This window comes from Eupeodes corollae, chromosome 3, assembly GCF_945859685.1.
Source record: "Eupeodes corollae chromosome 3, idEupCoro1.1, whole genome shotgun sequence".
NCBI classification, from domain to species: Eukaryota; Metazoa; Arthropoda; class Insecta; order Diptera; family Syrphidae; genus Eupeodes; species Eupeodes corollae.
In genome coordinates this window covers 39,143,289-39,162,856 of record NC_079149.1, presented here as the reverse complement: position 1 = coordinate 39,162,856, position 19,568 = coordinate 39,143,289, and the positions used below count along the sequence as shown (strand labels likewise).

General features: G+C 36.4%; 3 protein-coding genes and 1 long non-coding RNA gene across 6 annotated transcripts; 2 read left to right on the top strand and 2 right to left on the bottom strand.

Annotated features, from left to right (window-relative positions):
- Window positions 1–4,060: 4,060 nt before the first annotated feature.
- On the bottom strand, window positions 4,061–4,628 carry LOC129952474 (uncharacterized). The gene is made up of 4 exons (XR_008782317.1): window positions 4,554–4,628; window positions 4,331–4,493; window positions 4,188–4,267; window positions 4,061–4,130 (listed from the first exon to the last, which is right to left on the bottom strand). It is a non-coding gene; the product is annotated as an uncharacterized LOC129952474 (long non-coding RNA).
- A 2,964-nt stretch (window positions 4,629–7,592) lies between these two features.
- On the top strand, window positions 7,593–12,933 carry LOC129952468 (GPI ethanolamine phosphate transferase 3). The gene is made up of 6 exons (XM_056065060.1): window positions 7,593–8,233; window positions 9,217–9,860; window positions 9,915–10,098; window positions 10,155–11,760; window positions 11,821–12,290; window positions 12,359–12,933. Exons 1-6 carry the CDS (start codon window positions 8,081–8,083, stop codon window positions 12,551–12,553), a joined length of 3,252 nt encoding a protein of 1,083 aa, XP_055921035.1. The 5' UTR covers window positions 7,593–8,080; the 3' UTR covers window positions 12,554–12,933.
- A 2,814-nt stretch (window positions 12,934–15,747) lies between these two features.
- Window positions 15,748–17,338, top strand: LOC129952472 (putative nuclease HARBI1). Of its 2 annotated transcripts, none has more exons than XM_056065065.1 (5): window positions 15,748–15,999; window positions 16,062–16,233; window positions 16,283–16,516; window positions 16,592–16,730; window positions 16,790–17,338. In XM_056065065.1, the coding sequence occupies exons 2-5, from the start codon at window positions 16,213–16,215 to the stop codon at window positions 17,308–17,310; spliced, it is 915 nt and encodes a 304-aa protein (XP_055921040.1). In that variant the 5' UTR covers window positions 15,748–15,999; window positions 16,062–16,212; the 3' UTR covers window positions 17,311–17,338. The 2 variants fall into 2 exon arrangements, with proteins under 2 accessions (XP_055921040.1, XP_055921039.1); XM_056065064.1 differs by having other exon boundaries at window positions 16,058–16,233.
- On the bottom strand, window positions 17,323–18,701 carry LOC129952473 (uncharacterized). Of its 2 annotated transcripts, XM_056065067.1 has the most exons (5): window positions 18,544–18,701; window positions 18,420–18,488; window positions 18,277–18,339; window positions 17,667–18,212; window positions 17,323–17,611 (listed from the first exon to the last, which is right to left on the bottom strand). In XM_056065067.1, exons 1-5 carry the CDS (start codon window positions 18,620–18,622, stop codon window positions 17,604–17,606), a joined length of 765 nt encoding a protein of 254 aa, XP_055921042.1. In that variant the 5' UTR covers window positions 18,623–18,701; the 3' UTR covers window positions 17,323–17,603. The 2 variants fall into 2 exon arrangements, with proteins under 2 accessions (XP_055921042.1, XP_055921041.1); XM_056065066.1 differs by having other exon boundaries at window positions 17,323–18,212.
- Between the last annotated feature and the right edge of the window lie 867 nt (window positions 18,702–19,568).

Below are 19,568 nucleotides of genomic sequence, written 5' to 3'. Positions count from 1 at the left end.
CAGGAGATCTATCTTGGAGTTGACTTTTGGAGAGTGTTCCAGTTAGCTCCGGGAATTATAAGTAGTATCTCGGTTGACGAACAATCAGATTCTCCAAATGCTCACCAGTTAACCTCGGATCAACAGGCCAGACTGGATGCTGTCAAAGATAAATTTATAAGTTTCGAGCGCGATGGTCTTGGAAAGACTACCATGATGGAGCATGTCATCGATACAGGAGATGCTCTCCCTGTGAAACAGCGTCACTACCCGGTCTCTCCAGCGATACAAACACTGCTGTACAATGAGTTGGATCGGATGCTGAAACTCGGTGTGATTGAGGAGAGTGAAAGCCCGTGGTGTTCGCCAGTGGTACTCTTACGGAAACCCGGCAAAAACCGACTCTGTTTGGATTCCCGTAAGGTGAACGCACTGACGAAGAAAAATGCGAACCCTCTTCCTCACATTGAAGGACTCACCAGCCGATTTCCCGACGCGATTTACATGAGTAGCATCGATCTCAAGGAGGCCTTTTGGCAAATTCCGCTGGAGAAACAGAGTAGAGAAAAGACTGCCTTTGCGGTACCGGGAAGACCCTTGTACCAGTTCACTGTGATGCCGTTTGGGTTGTGCAATGCAGCGCAACGGTTGAGCCAGTTGATGGACAAGGTAATTCCTGCACGACTTAGGGAGCGCGTTTTTGTGTACCTCGATGACTTGCTTATCATGGCACCGGATTTTGATACCCATATCAGCCTGCTAAGCGAAGTAGCCGAATGCTTACGTAAAGCCAATCTCACCATCAACATGAAGAAATCAAGGTTTTGCTTCAAAGAGTTAAAATACTTGGGCTTCATAGTTGGTGGTGGGAAATTTAAAACGGATCCGGCGAAAGTAGAGGCGATCGTGGATTTCCCGATCCCGAAAACCCCTAGGCAGATCCGTAGGCTACTTGGAATGGCAGGCTGGTATCGGAAGTTCATAAAGGACTTTTCAACTTTGACTGCTCCTTTGACTGACCTGCTGAAGAAGAGAAGCGAGAAGTTCTTCATGACGGATGAAGCGCTGATAGCATTCGAGAACCTGAAGAAAGCGTTGATCTCAGCGCCGGTTCTTTCGCGCCCGGAGTTCACAAAAAGATTTTACATCCAATGTGATGCTTCTGACGCCGGGATCGGTGCTGTACTGGTTCAGTTGGACGAGGAAGAAGAGGAGGTACCGATCGCGTTTTTCTCTCAAAAATTTAATAAAAGTCAGAGAAACTACAGTGTCACCGAGAAGGAGTGTATGGCCGCGGTGATGGCTGTGAAGAAGTTCAGGCCGTATGTCGAGGGAATGGACTTTACAATCATAACGGACCATTCCAGCCTTAAATGGCTGATGAGCATGAAGGACCTTAGTGGCAAGCTTGCCAGGTGGAGTCTTTCTTTACAGTCCTATACCTTCGACATACAGCACCGTAAAGGAAGTCAACACGTAGTACCGGATACTCTTTCTCGGGTACATGTGGATTCTCTGACTATCGAGGACGTTGCCCCGTTGATTGACTTGAAGTCAGCGGAATTCCTTTCCGATGAATATTTAGACCTCATCGAGACGGTTTACAACAATAAAGATGAGCTTCCCGACTTAAAATACGAAGACGGATATGTTTATAAAAAAGTTTTTAAAAAATTAGGCGAAGAAGAAATGTGGGAACATTCTTGGCTCCTTTGGGTACCATCAGGTTTAACCGAGGAAATTATAAAGAAGGTTCATGATCCTCCTAAATCCGCTCATGGCGGCATAGCAAAAACCCTAGCTAAACTTAGATATTATTTCTACTGGCCTAATATGACCGTGCATGTTCGTGAATACGTCTCCAATTGTAGTGTGTGTAAACAAAGTAAAGCGTCGAATCAAGTATCTCGTCCTCCTATTGTTACTTCATATTGTAGTAATCGTCCGTTTGAAAAAATATACATTGACTTTTTAGGACCATATCCAAGGTCAAAATTAGGAAATGTATACGTGTTTGTTGTATTAGATCATTTGTCCAAATTTGTGTTGTTGAAAGCGTTACGAAAAGCAAGTACTTCAAGCGTCATTAAATTTTTAAAAGAAGACGTCTTTAATATGTTTGGAGTACCAAATATCATCCATTCCGACAACGGAAAACAATTTGTATCCAAGGAATTCGAATCGATGATGGCTAAATACGGTATAAGGCATTTTAAAACCGCTCACTATGCACCGCAATCGAACGCGTCGGAGAGGGTGAACCGCTCCTTGTTGGCTGCTATTCGATCGTACCTAAAAGACGATCAAAGGTATTGGGATACGCACCTTAGCGACATCGCGTGTGCGTTAAGAAGCGCGGTTCATAGCTCTACCGGTGTGTCACCTTATTATGCATTATTCGGCACTAACATGATGACGCACGGTAGCAGTTATGAACTTGCCAAGAAGTTGCATGCGCTGGACGATAGCGAGCTGTTGACTCTTCCCCGACATGGTCGATTGCAGTGCATACGAAATCAAATTCGCGAAAACATAATTAAAGCCAACGATAAATCCTCAAAAATTTATAATGTCCGTACTAAAAACGTTCAATTTTCACCCGGACAAGAGGTGTATCGGAAAAATTTTGTGATGAGCGATTCGTCGAAAGGGTTATCAGCGAAACTCTCACCCAAGTATATTAAATGCCGCGTAGTTAAACGAATAGGAAATCAAATGTATGAGTTAGAAAACTTAACCGGAAAAAGACTTGGAATATATCACGCAAAAGATTTAAAACAATAAGTAGAATGCTTCAAAAACACGTTTGTTTGTTGGTTTTAAATACAAGTCTTTTTTCTTAGTAATCATTGTTGCTACTCGTATCGTTTCTGTTTGTTATGTGTTAATTTATTAAATTATCCGTGAGTATAACTTATTATACTTATTTAGCAACAGTTCGAAAAAGAAAAAACCGAAACACCCTATAACCACAAGTACCTGGAACTGTTTCATAAACACGGATATTTTAAGTATATATGTATTTATTATATTCATTGCATGCCTTATTTCTAAATGTTACTTAATGTTAAATGTTCTTATTTATTTATTAGGATTTTAACTTATTTTATTAAACATTTGTGATAAAATGGTTCAACCATCCCATCTGTGATATTTTTACTCATTTTATTAATTTTACTAAGACTAATAGCTTTTAAATTTTTCTTTATCTGTGATAAAATGGTTCAACCATCCCATCTGTGATATTTTTACTTATGTTTTTAATTTTACTACGACTAATAGCCTTTAAAATTTTCTTCTTCTGTGATAAAATGGTTTAACCATGCCATCTGTGATTCTTTTACTAACTTTATTAATCGTACTAAGACTGATAGCTTTAAATTATTTTTTCATCTGTGATATTTATATTTTCTTTTTTATTTTAGCTTAAGTAACTTATCTTTTAAAACTTGTGATACTAAATTTACTACTTTTTCTAACTTAAATACTATCCGCAATGATTGAAAACTACGATCTGTGATATTTACAAAATCCCTAAATTATTTATTTATTCATTTATTTATATAGTTATTTAGTTATTAATATATACTTTTTTAATCGTATCTATAACTTAACTACTTAAAATAAAGTTATATAAAAAAAAAATATTCCTATCACTTACCAATAGTTAATTAAATGGTGTAGGGTCACTTAAACGTTGGAGGTATTAGCGGTGGCGGATAGAGATGGTTGATTCGTTGCATAGCAGGATTCCTGAAAAACAGAATACATTCAAATTAGTAGGTACTCCCAATTAAATATAGATAGTTTTTTTGTATACACTTTAGGCTTAATAGAGGACATAGGTACTAGCTCGGTTTTTTCTCGCAAATCTCTGACGAGCACCTCCGATCCACATATCTAGAAGTGTACCTCCCAGCATCCTTAACTTTGGTACACCGGACGCTCCAGCAGATAGGGGTTTCAACAAAATCCTGAAAAAGGAATGCTTATTGTTAAATGTGTAGATAGTTATGTATATGTGTGTAATTTCAGGTGTCTAGTTGAATAATTACTAATTATAAATAAAAAGTAATTCGCTTTGCCTTTGACTAACGTTGAGGTAGGTCGGCAACCTACGCTGGTTATTGTTAGGGTCATTGACCTTCTAACTATAGAAAGAAAAAACAAAATGGAAGCCGACTTAATTTTATAAAATTAATACTAACCTCTACTTAATGGTAGTACAAAAGTTTGCCCGGCCTAAATCGTGGGTTTTTCCCCACAATTATCAGAAAACTCCCTTAATCTAGGAAAGAAAAATCAAGCAAATAAAATCCAATAAAACTAATTGTGTATTTCAAACACTCACCCATCTCAGCATCCCTTGTACCTCCAGTTCCTCGCCTTCATCCGAATCCCATTCCATTTCCCAGGCATCCAGAATCCTTGTTTTTTTTGCTTTTTATTGAGAGTATATCTCAATAAACAGCAAATTTTGTTGTGGATGCCTTCCATTAACCGCATCCTCAATCCTAAGGTAGTAAAATAAAAAAAGAATAGTTAAATAAGAAACAAATAAATCTCATACTTACCCAAAACTTGTTGACTCGTTGGATGTTGTTTATTTTGTGTTGTAGCTGTCACTTGCCTCATTGTTGGTCTCCATGGAAACTCTCCATAACTCAGTGGAGAGGAATTCCATGGGAAAGCAATGGGTGCGTTCCGGAAGAGATCTGGGTTTGGTGTATTGTCGTTTAAGTTGGTTGAATTGTTAAGTTGCATGTGAATGAAACTTTGTTTTATTTCCGTGTTTAGTTTTCGGTTAATGCATGTCCTGGCAGTGGTTAGGTGGTTCGTATTCATACGTTTTGTGGTTACTTTGTTATTATGTGTATGGATTTTTTTTAAATGTTCTGGTTTCATGTGGTTCGGTGTTACAGGTCTCTCCGATTTCGACCGTGGAACACACCCTTAGTTCTTGGGACACTGATACCCCTATTCTGTTGGAAGTGTTCTAATACCTACGTGGTTTCCCACTATTTGAGTGTGATGATGTTGGTTGGCGGTGTATGTATGGATAGGTGGATCGGATGATATGTTCCTGTTAGAGATAGAATACATCATCCGAATATTGTTTTTTTGCCGGTGTGGGTGGGATGATAATTTCAGCACTCCCTCATTTGGCCATCTACCACACAGTGGATTAAAAAGTGAGTGATAGTGGTAAAATAATATTCAAATATAAAAAAAAAATCAGTTGGACCAACAGATTCGAATATAGTTAGTTTTTCTTGTTAATTTGATTTAAATTCCAATATTAAAATTAATTCCTTATAGGAAATAAAAGCTGTATTAAGATAGTGTAAACTAAATTGAATGTCAATTGGTGTCAACAATTTTGAATAAAAGAACCCAGCACATAACAAGTAAAGGTGGTGAGTCTATTTTTTTTTTTGTGAAGAATAGGAATTTACTTATTTTTTTTTTATAATAGTTTGATTCCCGGCGGCCCGAATTAAATTATGGAAAGCGGGGCCGCCACTTAAAAAAAAAAAAAAAACAAAAATTTTGAAATTTAAATAAAATTCAAACAAATTTTGAAATTGAATGAAATTCGAAAAAAATTTGAAATTGAACAAAATCAAAAATTAAATACAAATTTGGAAAACTGAAACCCAAAGAAGAAAAATTTGAAATTGAAGGAAATAAAAAAAAAAAAGAAATTTTGAAAGAAAAGGAAATTTGGACGTGAACCAAATTGAAGATTTATCTTCATACCAACCCGGTGGATCTTTTTATGTTTGTGATTGTCCTATATTTAAGTTTTTTTTGAAATTTACCAAATTAATTCATCGGCGTGGAAGTTATTTTTTTTGTTTATTTCCATAATCTTGTTCTTTTTTTCGTCATATTTGATTGTGAGGTGTAAAAAAAAAAAGGTTGGTGTTAATTTCGTGTTCGGTACCATAATTTTTTTGTTGTATAGGGTCCTAAAAGATACCTCCACAGAGCTCTTTAGGGGTAAGGAATTAGGGCGCCGATAATCGTATCCGCTTAACAAAAAAGAAAATACCACAAAGGGTTCTTCTACGTAAAGGTAGAAACAAATAAAGACTTAGGACTACCAACCTGACTTTTTTTGTTACCAGTTTTTTTTCTTGTTTTTTTGATGTTAATTTTTTTTGTTAATTTATTTTGTGAATTTATTTTGTTTAAATTAAACTTCCGACAGAAACGCCGGAAATAGAAAAGAAAAGTTTTTTTATGTTTCGCCCAAGCGAAACGATGAGAGGTTGAGTCTTTTTTTTTCAGGGGTGTCAAGGGTAGCAGAGTGGACATGGACCTAAGATGACCTGAACCCGATCATCGACCAACAATTTTGGGGGTATCCAAAACTGGCCACGGATACCTAAAGGTAGGGTGGGTAATGGCCTCACTGCACAACATCCGCAGTGCCCTGATGTGCCAATAGTCCGTCCGTTTATGTTTCCTTCCTTTTCCTCATTCCTTGGCCTGATATATGTTTTTGTCTGCAGGCGAGGTTGAGTTTCGGGGGCAAGATCCCCCCCCGTCCGACGAGCTGACGCCGTGCACCGCAAGCAGGCCGCGTCCCCCGGATCTCAACAATCCCACCTAACCTATTCCAAATCTTCCTATCTCTTTTTCCTACCTCATCCTTATCCTACCCTTCCACTTCACCCACCTCCACACCTCCTCTTGCCTCGCAACAGCACAAACCTTTAAAACACCGATCTCAAAAGAAAAGAAAAAAGACCTTAAAGACGGCGAAACCAATTCTCGGGCGACGATATGTATGTTAAATAAATTTAAACGTCATATGAAAGCGACTAAATGTTCGGTGTGAACTATTTTCGGGTTTTCGAAAACTTTTTGCCGAAAACCTGGTTTTGTGTTTGGTGTGAAAAGGCTATAAGCCAAGGCGGCTATTTCAAAATCAAATGGGGTGGCGCAACAGTCCGTTGTGAACCAGGGCCTAGTGACTTACAACTCTCAACCATTCCTGTGTGCGAGTACTGTTGTCAGGAATGGAAGGGACCTATAATTTAAGGCCGAATCCGAACGGCTAGTTTGAGAAAGCACTTTTTCATGACAAGAGTTACTCTTAAAGGATTTGTCAATTTCTCGCAAGAGGCAGTACCCGCGAAAATTAATTTTTTTTTAAATTAAGCTGGCACAGGCAGGGATTGAACCCAAGACCCCTTGCATGACAGTCCAACGCACTAACCATCATGCCACGGGTACCACAGGCGGCTATTTAAACGATCTTATTTTTCACTCATAAAGTCGTTGATAGGGCTCTCAAACACAAATAAAACCTTATTGATAGCTCTTACACAACTAGTTTTATTCAATTTTAAAACCGACCCACCCTTTATGGAAAAAACCTTCATAACAAAAACTTGAAATATTCTGAATACACTTTAAATGCATTGTTACTCGAACGCCCCCCCAAATTTTTGAATTTCGAATCCATTTAAATCTCAAACCATGAACACGCCGAAATAGACATGAAAAGATTTCCCATCTCTACCCGACCAACTACCAAATGTCATAAAAAGTTAAATTCTGAAATGTCACAATTCGTGTGCGCGCTACTTTCGTGTGTCATATTTCATGTACTATGAAAACGTCAAAAATAAAATTACTCTTTTCGGTGGAATTTATTTCTTCTTAACTCGGGTGTTCTGGTTTTTTAGCTTTTTTCGATTCGAAAAAACCCAAAATGTTGAAATAAAGTGCAACAACCGAAAAGTTTAATTTCCAAAGCAAACTAATTCAAAGTATTTCCAGTGTTCGCAATTCAAATACTTGGCGAGGCCGCATCCAAAGTTTTTCTCAAATTCTCGGATATCAGTTTTCTACTTTTCAGTTTTCGCATATAAATACAAAAATACAACACGCCTGGTCCTTTTTTCTTTTCTCTTCGTTCGATAAAATGGGAAAATCTATTTGATAGTTTTTTGTTTTTAAATTTATTTATTTATTTATTTTATTTGTTGTTAATTTTGTATTAGTAATAAATTAATTGTTGCAAGTGTTTTTGAAGTGAGGAGGAGTGAGCGCCTCGCTTAATTGTATAAATTATCGCCAAAGAATCATGAATTTCGCATGGAATTATCTATTTGTTTTGATTTGGATTGCTTATCTCATTGGATCGGGTGTCTTCCTGTTTTCGCGGGGATTCTTATTGTCAAGAGTTTCTAAAACAGATGTCAGTACGTGTAGGCGGCTCTCCAATAATCCGGAAGAGGTAATTTGTGATTGTTGATGAGTAGTGATAAAGTTGACGTAATCAAAGGGAAGGAAGTGTGGTCATAATGTTAATTAGGCCTACGTCATGGTTAAGCCCTTTTATACTTAAAAAAAAGAACAAAATGCTTCTAGCATTTAAAACCGAACTTATTAGTTTAGTTTTAAAGTTAACTAATGTGAAGATGCCGGTTGTTTTGGTCTTCTTGACGACTTAAAGTCAATTCGCATGATCTGGTATCGTCATCATCAATATGTACCAGCAGGGCCAATGTTTAAGTGCTGTGCTTATTTAAGAGGCAGTCCAGAATCCACACCAATTGAAACACAAAGTTTCGTTTGGTTGCTCCTTTCAATACCATCAATTGAGCGAAAGTCAAGAATGTAGTGATGAATGATGGCACCGGTGACTTAACTTAGAGGTGAAATAACTTCGCATGATCTTTTATCATGTTTGATAGGTACCACTTTAAAGCAAAACCAATGTGGAAGATCTGGGGCAATACTAAAGACAGTTTAGACCAAACATTCCTTGCTCTTAGCTCATGAACAACGAGCCCTAGTGACTTACTACTGACAACCATTTCTGCATGCGAATAATGCCAGGGATGGAGGCATTTATAAGCCGAATTCTAGTTTGAGAAACCACTTTTTATGACCACAAATACTTTTGGAGGATTTGTCAATTTAGCAAGAGGCAGTACCCCTGAACAAAAGTAGCATGATAGCCCCTTGCACTAACAATCATGCCAAGGGTACGTTGCCATTCTACGTTTGGCAAAAATTAATCTCATCTCTTTTCCCTTACATCATGTTCCACTAATGCAGAAGTCACTTACCATGGTGCTTGTCATCAACTTCTAAAACAACCTCCAAAACTACCCATACCTATTAGGAAACCTTTTATTACGTCCTTTACAATTAATGCTTCCTTAACAGGTACTGTACTAGAACTTTTATCAATCTATTCTCAATAAATTACAGGAATATTATTTAAGTGAAGAAATCGTCCAGGAAATCTTCAAAGATGTAAACGCCTCATCGAATCTATGTCTTCCAGCTAAATCAAAAGTTATTATTCTACTCATTGATGCCTTAAAGTATGAGTTCGGCGTATTCAAGCCAAACTTATCCGACCCACTACCATATGAGAATAAGTTAACAATTATCAATGATCTCCTAACAACTGACCCAGAACGCAGTCGTATATTGCGCTTCCATGCCGATCCACCAACAACAACCCTACAACGACTCAAAGGTCTAACAACTGGCAGCCTTCCAACATTTATCGATATAGGTTCAAATTTTGCATCGCCAGAAATCAATGAAGACAATATTATCGATCAAATGATACACAATAATCTGCCAGTTGTATTTTTGGGCGATAGTACGTGGACAGATTTGTATCCAAAACGATTTATGCGTTCGTATTCGTATCCAAGTTTTGATATATTCGATTTGGATACTGTCGATACGAAGATTAAGAAATATTTGCCAAATGAATTGCGCAAGGACGATTGGGAGGTTTTGATTGCTCATTTCCTGGGAGTGGATCATTGTGGTCATAAACATGGTCCATTGCATGACGAGATGTCAAGAAAATTGACCGAAATGGATGATGTTATAAAGTAATTTAAATTCCCCTTTAAAAAGAAGTCCTGATTAATTTTAATTTTTTGAAGATCTGTAATTGAACAAATGGATAATGATACAACACTCTTGATTATGGGCGATCATGGAATGACTATTTCTGGCGACCATGGTGGGGACTCGGATGACGAAACCAATGCATTGCTATTTGCGTATACAAAAAGTAAAAAATTTGTAACAAGTGATTATGGATCAGATCCCAATTCTCTTCAACAGGTAAAAATTATTGTGCTTAATTATGACTTCAATAATAATACATATTTAAATTTTAGATCGACCTCGTTCCGACGTTAGCCACAATCCTCGGCATACCAATACCCTATTCAAATTTGGGTTTAATCAATTTTAACATAGTGCCTGATGTTGCTGTGCCTTTTATGTCGAGATATCAAGTTCTGTTGCTCCATGCGTGGCAGAATGCTCAACAAATCTACAAATACTTCTACAATTACGCTTTGGAAAACAAACGAACATTCAGTTTCGATGAAATGGATTCGATGGAGAGTCGATTTCTCCTGCTAACGCACAGAGTAAAGACCATATACACAGAGGTGGCGTTCAAAAATTTCATATTAGATCTCAATGCACACTTGCGAGATATTTTAAATGTTTGCCGTGAAATTTGGGTGAAGTTTGATGCCACACAAATGTCTCAGGGACTATTGATAACCTTCTTGCCGATATTTTTCTCATTTTTATTGATCAACAATTCGCGGGCCATAGATTTTCCCAAAATCTTCACATTCAAAGTGGTGTTGTATGCGTATCTGTTGAATATGGCGTGTGGAGTTTTTGGATATCGCTATTTCAAGAAGTTCTCCTTCAAAACCGAGGAGCATGGTATTATATTTTTCACCAGCATTGTGAGCACTCTGATGTTGGTGTTTTTGACGTTGAAGAATTGGGGCTCGATCGCAACGAATTGGAGTGGCATGAAGCGTTTCGGGAACATGACGACTCGCATCATATGTTTCATCCTCATTTCGGTGTTTTTCTCGAATAGTTTCATCATTCAGGAACCAAAAATCATTTCGTATCTACTCACTGCCGTGATTTTGCTGCTGATCTATGAGATTCTGCAGCAAAGTCTGAAAGTAGACTTTAAGACAAAATTCCGAGTAGGCGTCTTTTTGAGGTCGATATCGTTTCGATTAGTGTTGGCGGCGATTTTGGCAATTATTCTGCTTCGCTCGGCCTATTCGTTGTTCCGGTGCCGCGAAGAGCAAGGAGATTGTGGAGACTTTTCCAATAACTCGGGTGGTTTTACATTCAAACGACCGGCAAACCCCAAGACCTATCTGCTGGCGGTTGTGGTGGTTGTCTTGTACACAACTCTAACTAGATTATATTTGCGATCGTGTGGCAATTTGACGGGCTCATCGGTGAATGTGCTCTTGGCTCGCTATGGACCAACTGTGGCATCGATATGCGCTGGCGGACATATCCTGCTGACTAACAGTGCTATAAAGAACATCAAACGGAATCATATTGATTCGATGGCTTTGGTGATCTACGCTTTGTTGTTGTTACAAATCATTGTTGTGTCGGTGTCGCCGTTGATGACGTACGTCTTGCCGCCCAGAAGCACCATGATCTCGGTGAAGACGCACGAAGGAGTTGTACCGGAGATCTTTAAGAAAATGAAACAGCAATACGAAGGCGTCGAGGAAAGTGAAAAGAACTACGAAATTCCGGTTGTTTATGGCCTGGCGACTGTTTACTCCTCGATTTTGATATCATTCGGAGTTTTCCTGGCTATGGTATTGATTATCCTCCTGGAGCCAAAATCATCAATTGGACTTGTTATTTGCATCGCTGTAGCAGCTGTTATTTTGGTAGTTCATTCGATTCTAAGATATCGCACTGCCACTAGTTTTGGTAAGTTTATTTGTGTACCTTTTTGTGTCTCTTTCTTGAATATTAAATCTTTTTTTTTAGAAACTTGCATTCAACCAACATTTACTGCCATTGTGGGTTGGTTCCTTTTGGCGAATTTCTGTTTCTTCGCAACCTCACATCAGACGACGTTGTCGCAGATCGATTGGCGGGCAGCATTTGTTGGCCGGACTTCGTTTGCTCGCAACTCGAACTTCATCTCCGGGATCCTCGTCATCCTTAATACATTCTGCGGGCAGATATTCTTCATGTCCATGTATGGATTACTCAGCTCGGAGACATTTTCAATTTTTGCCCTCTTCCCTTCGCTCATTCGTTCGAATTGTAAGGAAAAAATCAAAGAAGGAGATCCTCGAATTGCCAACTCAATTAAAACAAATAACGAACTCTCCCAGCAAAACGTTGGATTCGATATGACTCGCGGTGAATTGATACTCTTTGAAAACGAGAGTGTTTATTTAGGAACACTCTTCAAACTCGCCACACAGTTTTTTATGCTTCAAGGAGTTAAGGTGCGGCCAGCGTTTAAAAAATTCCTAATTTAATTTTATTTTATTTTTATTTAATAATTGTTTTGCAGATATTCTGTGCGATGATGGCGTGTACGATACATTGTCGTCATTTGATGGTATGGAAAATATTCGCTCCTAGATTCATCTATGAGGGACTCTCAACGTATGTCTCCTTCCCTGCCATTATAATTGGTTACTTAATAATCGTTCGAGTGCATTGGTCAGTTGATAGACTTATAAATAGGATAAATAAAATCAAATGAAAGACGTTAAATTAATAATAACATTGAACAAAAACAAAACAAAAACACTTCTGGTCAAATTGTATTGAAATATTTTTATTTATATTTGTTTGTTTTTTTTTTTATATGTAATTCTATTTATACAAAGAAAAGAAAGAAAAAAACGGCTCCAAAACCAGTAAAACGGTTTCGTCCAAAGACTCAACTTAAAGCAATATCAATAGTTTTATTTGATTTTAAAAAGAAAATAAGAAAACAAAAATACATAGTTAAAATCTTAACTACTTGAAAATGGTTGTTAACAAAAAAAAAAGAAAAAACATTTTTTGTTTAAGTTTGTTTTTATAATAATCACACGCAATAAATTTAATTCACAAGTTTGTTTTTAATTTATAAGTACATTACAATGGGTTTTATTTACTATATTTTTTATAATGATAAAATCTTACGCAACTGTCGGAAGGGTAATCACGTCGTTCGTCGTTTTGGCAACAAAGCTCAGTTTTCTTCTTTGTAAACATAAACAAAACGATTTTTTTTTTAGGGCCTAGCGACTTAAAACTCTCAACCATTCCTGTGTGCCAGTCATGTCAGGGATAGAGGAGACCTAGAGTTTTATGCCGAATCCGAAGGGTTTATTTGAGAAACATTAAAAAATATAAGACTACAGAGAATTCAATATGTAGGAGAATTCATTATTTTATTTATTATAGGGGAGATATTTTTAAGTTTTTTTTTTTTTCAAAACGATTTAGTAAATATATCTTCTTCCTAATATATATAAATTACGTGTAACGTTGTTTGTCCGCGATGGACTCCTTAATTACTTAACCGATTTTAATCAAATTTGTACACCATGTGCAGTTTGATTCATCTTGAAAGAAAAGAAAGCTTCCATCTCAATTTATTATCGCAATATTATTTGATTGCAAATTATTTGTTTATTAGTAGTAGTAGTAAAATGTTTTGTTTTTTTTCCAACTTAATATCTAAAAGTTAACATTTTAACAACAATAAGATTTTAAGTTTCTTTTGAAGTTAAAAATTCAAAACTTACGTTGAAGTTGAATTTACGTAAATTTTATTACAATTATTAGTTTTAAATCAAAATTTGGTGATAATTTTAAGAACATTTTTTACTGGTTATATTCTCTCACTAGTTCATTTTGGTATGGTAAGGCTACAGTAATAAAATTCTCAAGTCCTTCAAACCTTCTGTTAAGCAAACTTTCCCAAGGAAGGTCACCCTAAATTCCTTTAAACCCGGACATCTGCCCAAAAAGTGCTGGATGTTTTCTTCCTCCCTTAAGTTGCATAATGATGATACGTTGTGGCCAAATCCGTTTCCATTAAGCTTGATTAAATCACATCTGCCTTAAAAATCCAGATGATATCGTTCAGTTCGAAACCGTCGTTAATGTAAATCTGTCCTCTTAAATGATCCAGAAGTTTGTAGATGCGCATACTGCTCTGAGATGCCCTTCGTAGGTTTTCTTGTTGACCCTCTGATTTCAACAGCCGCAATAGATCAATGCCTTTTTGGATCCAACCAATTTGAGAAATAGATCTCTCATCCCAACGCAGTCCAAAACAATATCCGAGATTGTTCAATTCCTTTACCCAGAACAATTTTCCCTCAAAAGTATTTTTGTTAGCTGATGCGGTAGTCTTGTTGCACTGTATTCGAATATTGTTTTTGATATATATCTGAGGTGAAGATCAAGGGTATAGTAATGTCCGTCCTCCGCTCCAGTTTCCATTGCCAAAGAGTAGTTTGGAGTGAATGTAGGGAATCTTAAAATTCGTTTTAAAAAATAGTGTTGAAGTTTATCCACTTCTTCCAACATTCCAAAGCCCCAGATCTAAGCACCGTATGTTTGAATAGCTCTACAAACCGCCTGAACTAGTTTCTATTTGGTTTTTAAGTTGATATTTCTCTTTGCTAGAAAACATTGGCTGCAGTGTTTCTCTTTTCTACGTGCTTTGAAAACGACATCTTTGGTGAAAGTAAGACTCTTAAGTAAGTATAGTTGGAGACAATTCGAATTCTTTCTCCGTTTAATATCCATTTTTCTTGACTAGATAACCTTCCACCAGTTCTGAACACCATTATCTCACATTTAGATAGATTTACTTCTAGGCTCCATTTAATGCAGTAACATTCCAGTTGCGTTATCATCTGCTGTACGACCGTGACATCATCCGCCAGTATAACCATATCGTCTGCATAAAGCAGCAACCTTACGTTGAACAAGTCAATACAGAGTCCTCCTTCTAAAGATTCATGCAAATCGTTTATATACATTGCGAAAAGCTATGGTGATGGTAAGCATCCCTGTTTGGCTCCAAAAAGTGTCTCAAAATATTCGGAGAGCTCTTCTCCCGTCCAAACAGCTGACTGTGTGTTGGAGTATATGGCTTCTATTAAGTTTACAAATTTTGTCGAAACTCCTACTGTGTGTAGTTTGTAGATAAGTAATTTTCTTGAAATTTTATGAAATGCAGCTTTCAGATCGACAAAAAATGCATACACCTTTTTTTGTGCCAACATCAGATGAACGCTTGATGCCAGATTATAAATGTTATGCACTGTCGAATATTTTTTCCTAAAGCCCGCCTGAAATTCTGTAAGTATATTATTTGCCTCCACCCATGAGTACAGCCTCTCGTTGAGAATTCCCATCATAATCTTGGCCACACAATTCTTTAAGGAGGTTTCCCTGTAATTCCTCGGCTGATTTGTCTCCCCTTTTTTAAATATGGGAATGATATTTGTTTTCACAAAGGCTCTCTACATTGCAGTCGTTCAACATTCTATTAAATCCTGCTGCCAGTTGCTTCAAGAAGTCATCAGTTGCATGTATGAAGAATTCAAAGGTAATCCTGTTGTTTAGTTTAACTTTTTTTAGAATACTTATAACTTCATCTACAGTTATAGGCATATCCAGATCCCAATCCTGAATTAAGTTAGGTGCATACAAAATCTGATTTGCCGTTTGATTTGGGTTAAGAAGTGAATTATAATATGTTCTAAACTCAGGACGGAATTTTGATGAAAAATTTGATGGTCTTGGTTACGTACATATTTCCTTTGCCAACTTTCACCACTCTTTACTGTCTTTTACACTGCTTATTTTGTTTTTTATTTGACAGTAACAATTATCTGTTAGCTCCAAACGGTTCTAAGAGATTGCGACATCTGCTGACTGGATTGGTCGCATTCGAAAAGCTAGTGGCTACGTAGTCGAAATTCAACTAGATTTGTGAATGCAAAACTTCACTACAAAGCTAGTCAATCCTGAGCTGTCATATTAATGACAGATGCAAAAGTAAACAAACGCAAAATCGGAAACATTTGAGAAAGTTTTAAGAATTTTAAACAAATAACAACAATATTTTTAAATTAAATAAAAACAAATACAAAAAATTAGATAAAATGAGCGATTCGGAAGAAGATGAAGTCATAGGTATGTAAAATAGTTTAATTGTGGTCAATTTAAGACACTTCATATATTTGCCAAATAGCTAGAGCTGTGATTGTCGTAAACGATCTCCTCGCAGTGGGTTCCTTATCTGACCAACTTCAAGAAAACATTAAAGAAGATCGCGTAAGGAATACGAACTATTATGAAGTAGTAATTCCAGATTACAGTTTAGAAGAATTCCGGTGCCATTTTCGAATGAGTCGAAGTTGTTTTTCGGTAATTTTTTTTTGTTTATATAAGTATGTTATTAATTAGTTCTTTAAAGGATCTTATGACAAAGATTGGAAATCTCAAGTGTGTTCATCAGTTGGAAAAAAAACTTTTGTATACTATTTGGACTTTAAGCAAACAAGAGAGTTTTTTGTCATCTGGCGATCGTTTCAATTTAGCACCAAGTTCAGCACACAATTCATTTTGTGAGATTCTGGATTTGTTGTGTTCCCTTTTGGCTCAATACATTAAGTGGCCATCAATAAGCCAATATAATGATATATCCCGGGTATGTGTACATAAAATTTTTGACAAATTCAGTTCATCATTTTGAAATAACACATACATAAATATTCTAATGAAGGTATTTCGAGAAAAATCAGGAGGTTATATTCCCGGGATCGTTGGTGCGATAGATGGGTGTCACATTCAAATAAAACAGCCGGTCAAGAACCCTATAGACTACTACAACAGAAAAAATACGCATTCGATTATTTTACAAGGTACACTTAATATTATATTAATTTTAACAAATATATTTACATATTAATTTCTTTAAAAGGAGTTTGTGACCATCGAGCTGTTTTCATCGATATTTATGTAGGCGCTCCTGGTCGACTACATGATGCTCGAGTTATTAGAAATAGCCCTCTCTCTGATAAATTGGCTCAATTCTTGCCTGCCGACTACCATCTTGTAGGAGATGCTGCCTACCCTCTAGGTCAAAACCTAATAACTCCCTTCCGTGACAATGGACACCTTCTCGAAAGGCAAATCAATTTCAATACACGCCTTAGCAGTGCCAGAATAACCATAGAGCGAACTTTTGGTTTTCTCAAAGGCCGATTTCGTCGATTGAAATATTTGGATGTTTCAAGTCCTATGCTGGCCAATAAAATTATAACAGCTAGTTGCATTTTGCACAACCACATTCATTTATTTAATGAATCTGGAAATTTTTCTGACATCGAATCTGAAAATGATGACGATCTGGGAAATGATTTAAATTCAAGTCAAAACATGGAAAACCAAGAAAGAAGCAGCTGTGCTAGAAAAAGAAACTTCTTGTTGAACAATTTTTAAAAATAAAATATGTACTTTTTTCAATTAATTTTTTTATTTGTACTTTGTTTTGTTTACAAAAAAAGGAACTTCAGTTTGTCTTCATGACTAAAAATCTTATTACTAAACTTATAAACTAATCTTAACCTAACTATAAGCTTTCTTAAAAATAAAAATAACACACTTAATACTAAACAAAAAAAAAAACAATTCATTTAAAAAAAAAGTATTTCATCACAGTTAAAAACAAAAATTATAAAATTCATTAACAAAAAATACACACGATAACTCTCCATCCAATCTCTGCAAAGTTCTCAGTTATCTAAAAAATAAAATGATATTAGGAGAATATATTTTAAGAAATTATATTAACTTACTTGTTCTATTTTCTTTTTCTTCCTTGTATTTAAGCATCTCGAATTCCAACCTTTTCTGTTTTAGAACTCGCATTTCCTTCAATTCATTTAGCACCCCTCGCGCGATTTGCACCTTTTCCTCCTCCAGTGCAACTAATTTTGAGCGAAGGGTTGCTTGTTTGGAGGTAGAGGGAGTGCAATCCGAGGGAGTGCAATCCGAGGGAGCACACAGCGATGAAGGGTTCAGAGAGCTCACTGTAGGCGCATCCCTGACATTAACTTCGTCTTCATATATTAGGCACATTTGTTCGAAGTAGGGCCAGGACATGCGCCCTCGACCTGTGGAAGTTTTTTTGTTGTTATCCAGGATGCGGTTATACCTTATCTTTAAATTGCCCAGCTTCTTTTCCAGCGAGCTCTCTTTAAAATTGTAGCCTTTACCCTCCATCGCCTCCTTAATTTTAAGGAACACCGTCCTGCGCCTGATTTTTGGGTTTCTTAGCTCATGTTTATGCCTGCTACATTCTTCTAAAAACAGAAGAACGGTGCGGTGCTCCCAAGAAGATTCTAAAAAATTAAATCTTTATGAATAGGGTATTCTTTTTTTAAATAAGAGACAATTTAATTTTACCTTTCTCTATATTGCCTGTGTTTTCTTGTGCATAATCAAGATTTGTTGGAGTAGACACTGAATCTGTAATAATATTGTTAGATATATTTTTTAGCTTACTACATTGAAATAATTTAAGATTTTTCAAAATAACTCAAATTTACCTTCCTCCGTATGTTCTGCATTTTGTGCACTCAAATTTTGTTCCATGAATGCTGCGGCATACACTGGATCTGAAACAAAATTGTTAAGTGAATTGTTTTGTTTATTGCACTTAAAAAACATTACCTGTTAAGATTTTATTGCAAATTTCTTCATCTGCCTCTATTTCGTAATTTATTTCTAAATACTGCACAATAAGTTTCATTTTGAAATGTTTGTATCTTTTTTAAATTTTTTCAACAGCTGATTGTGAAACGTCAAAATCAGTGCCAACTAACTTTTTAGCCGAAATTTGTACACTACGTCGGAGGGGAAATTTCAACTACTTTTGTAGCTAGATTTAGCCAATCAGAACCCCTTGACTACGTAGCCACTAGCTTTTCGAATGCGACCATGAGAAAGTATTCAATAGATGGCTGATGTCAAACTTCCAAACGTTTCATATAAGCTACAATTAAATAACATAATACCCACATCGGTGCATGTTCTCCCAGTGACCGGTGCATACTTCAGTGATTGACCAATGCTAAATCTTTCCTAAGCCTGCAAACGGTAATTTTAACGGTACTCTCTTTAGATAGTCCATATTTTCTAAATATAATAATCACTTAGACTGCCAAAAAAATCAAATCAAACCAAACTAAAACAGACATCGAATCATTCTTCTTCATGAAAACGCAAGCCCCATAAATCACTTGAAACCAATTGAATTGTAGAGAACTCAAACATTGAATCCATGAGTCATCAAACCTATAAGGAAAAAGTTCTGGCAAAATTTTCTTGTTTTAAAAACCGCTGGGAATTGGTTTGTTTGCGATGTTCTTAAGAATAGATGAATGCCCAAAAATTAGTCGTCCGAGAACTGCTCACATTTTTACGCTTTGGATAGAATACGACTTAAACCCCTTTGGAAGAGAAATATAATGTCTAGAGAAGTGATTCAATATCATTTACACAAAAAGCTCTACAGATTATTTTTTAACATCTCCATTCTAAAAAGTTATTTTGAAAAGAGTCAATGGGTTTTTACTGTGACACGCGAGAAATGAGCATGAAATAATTCTTTTCTTCGAATGAAAAGATTTTTACAGTTATAAAATGTATATGACGTCATTACATCAAACTTAAACTTTTGTTCTCAGGCCCAAACT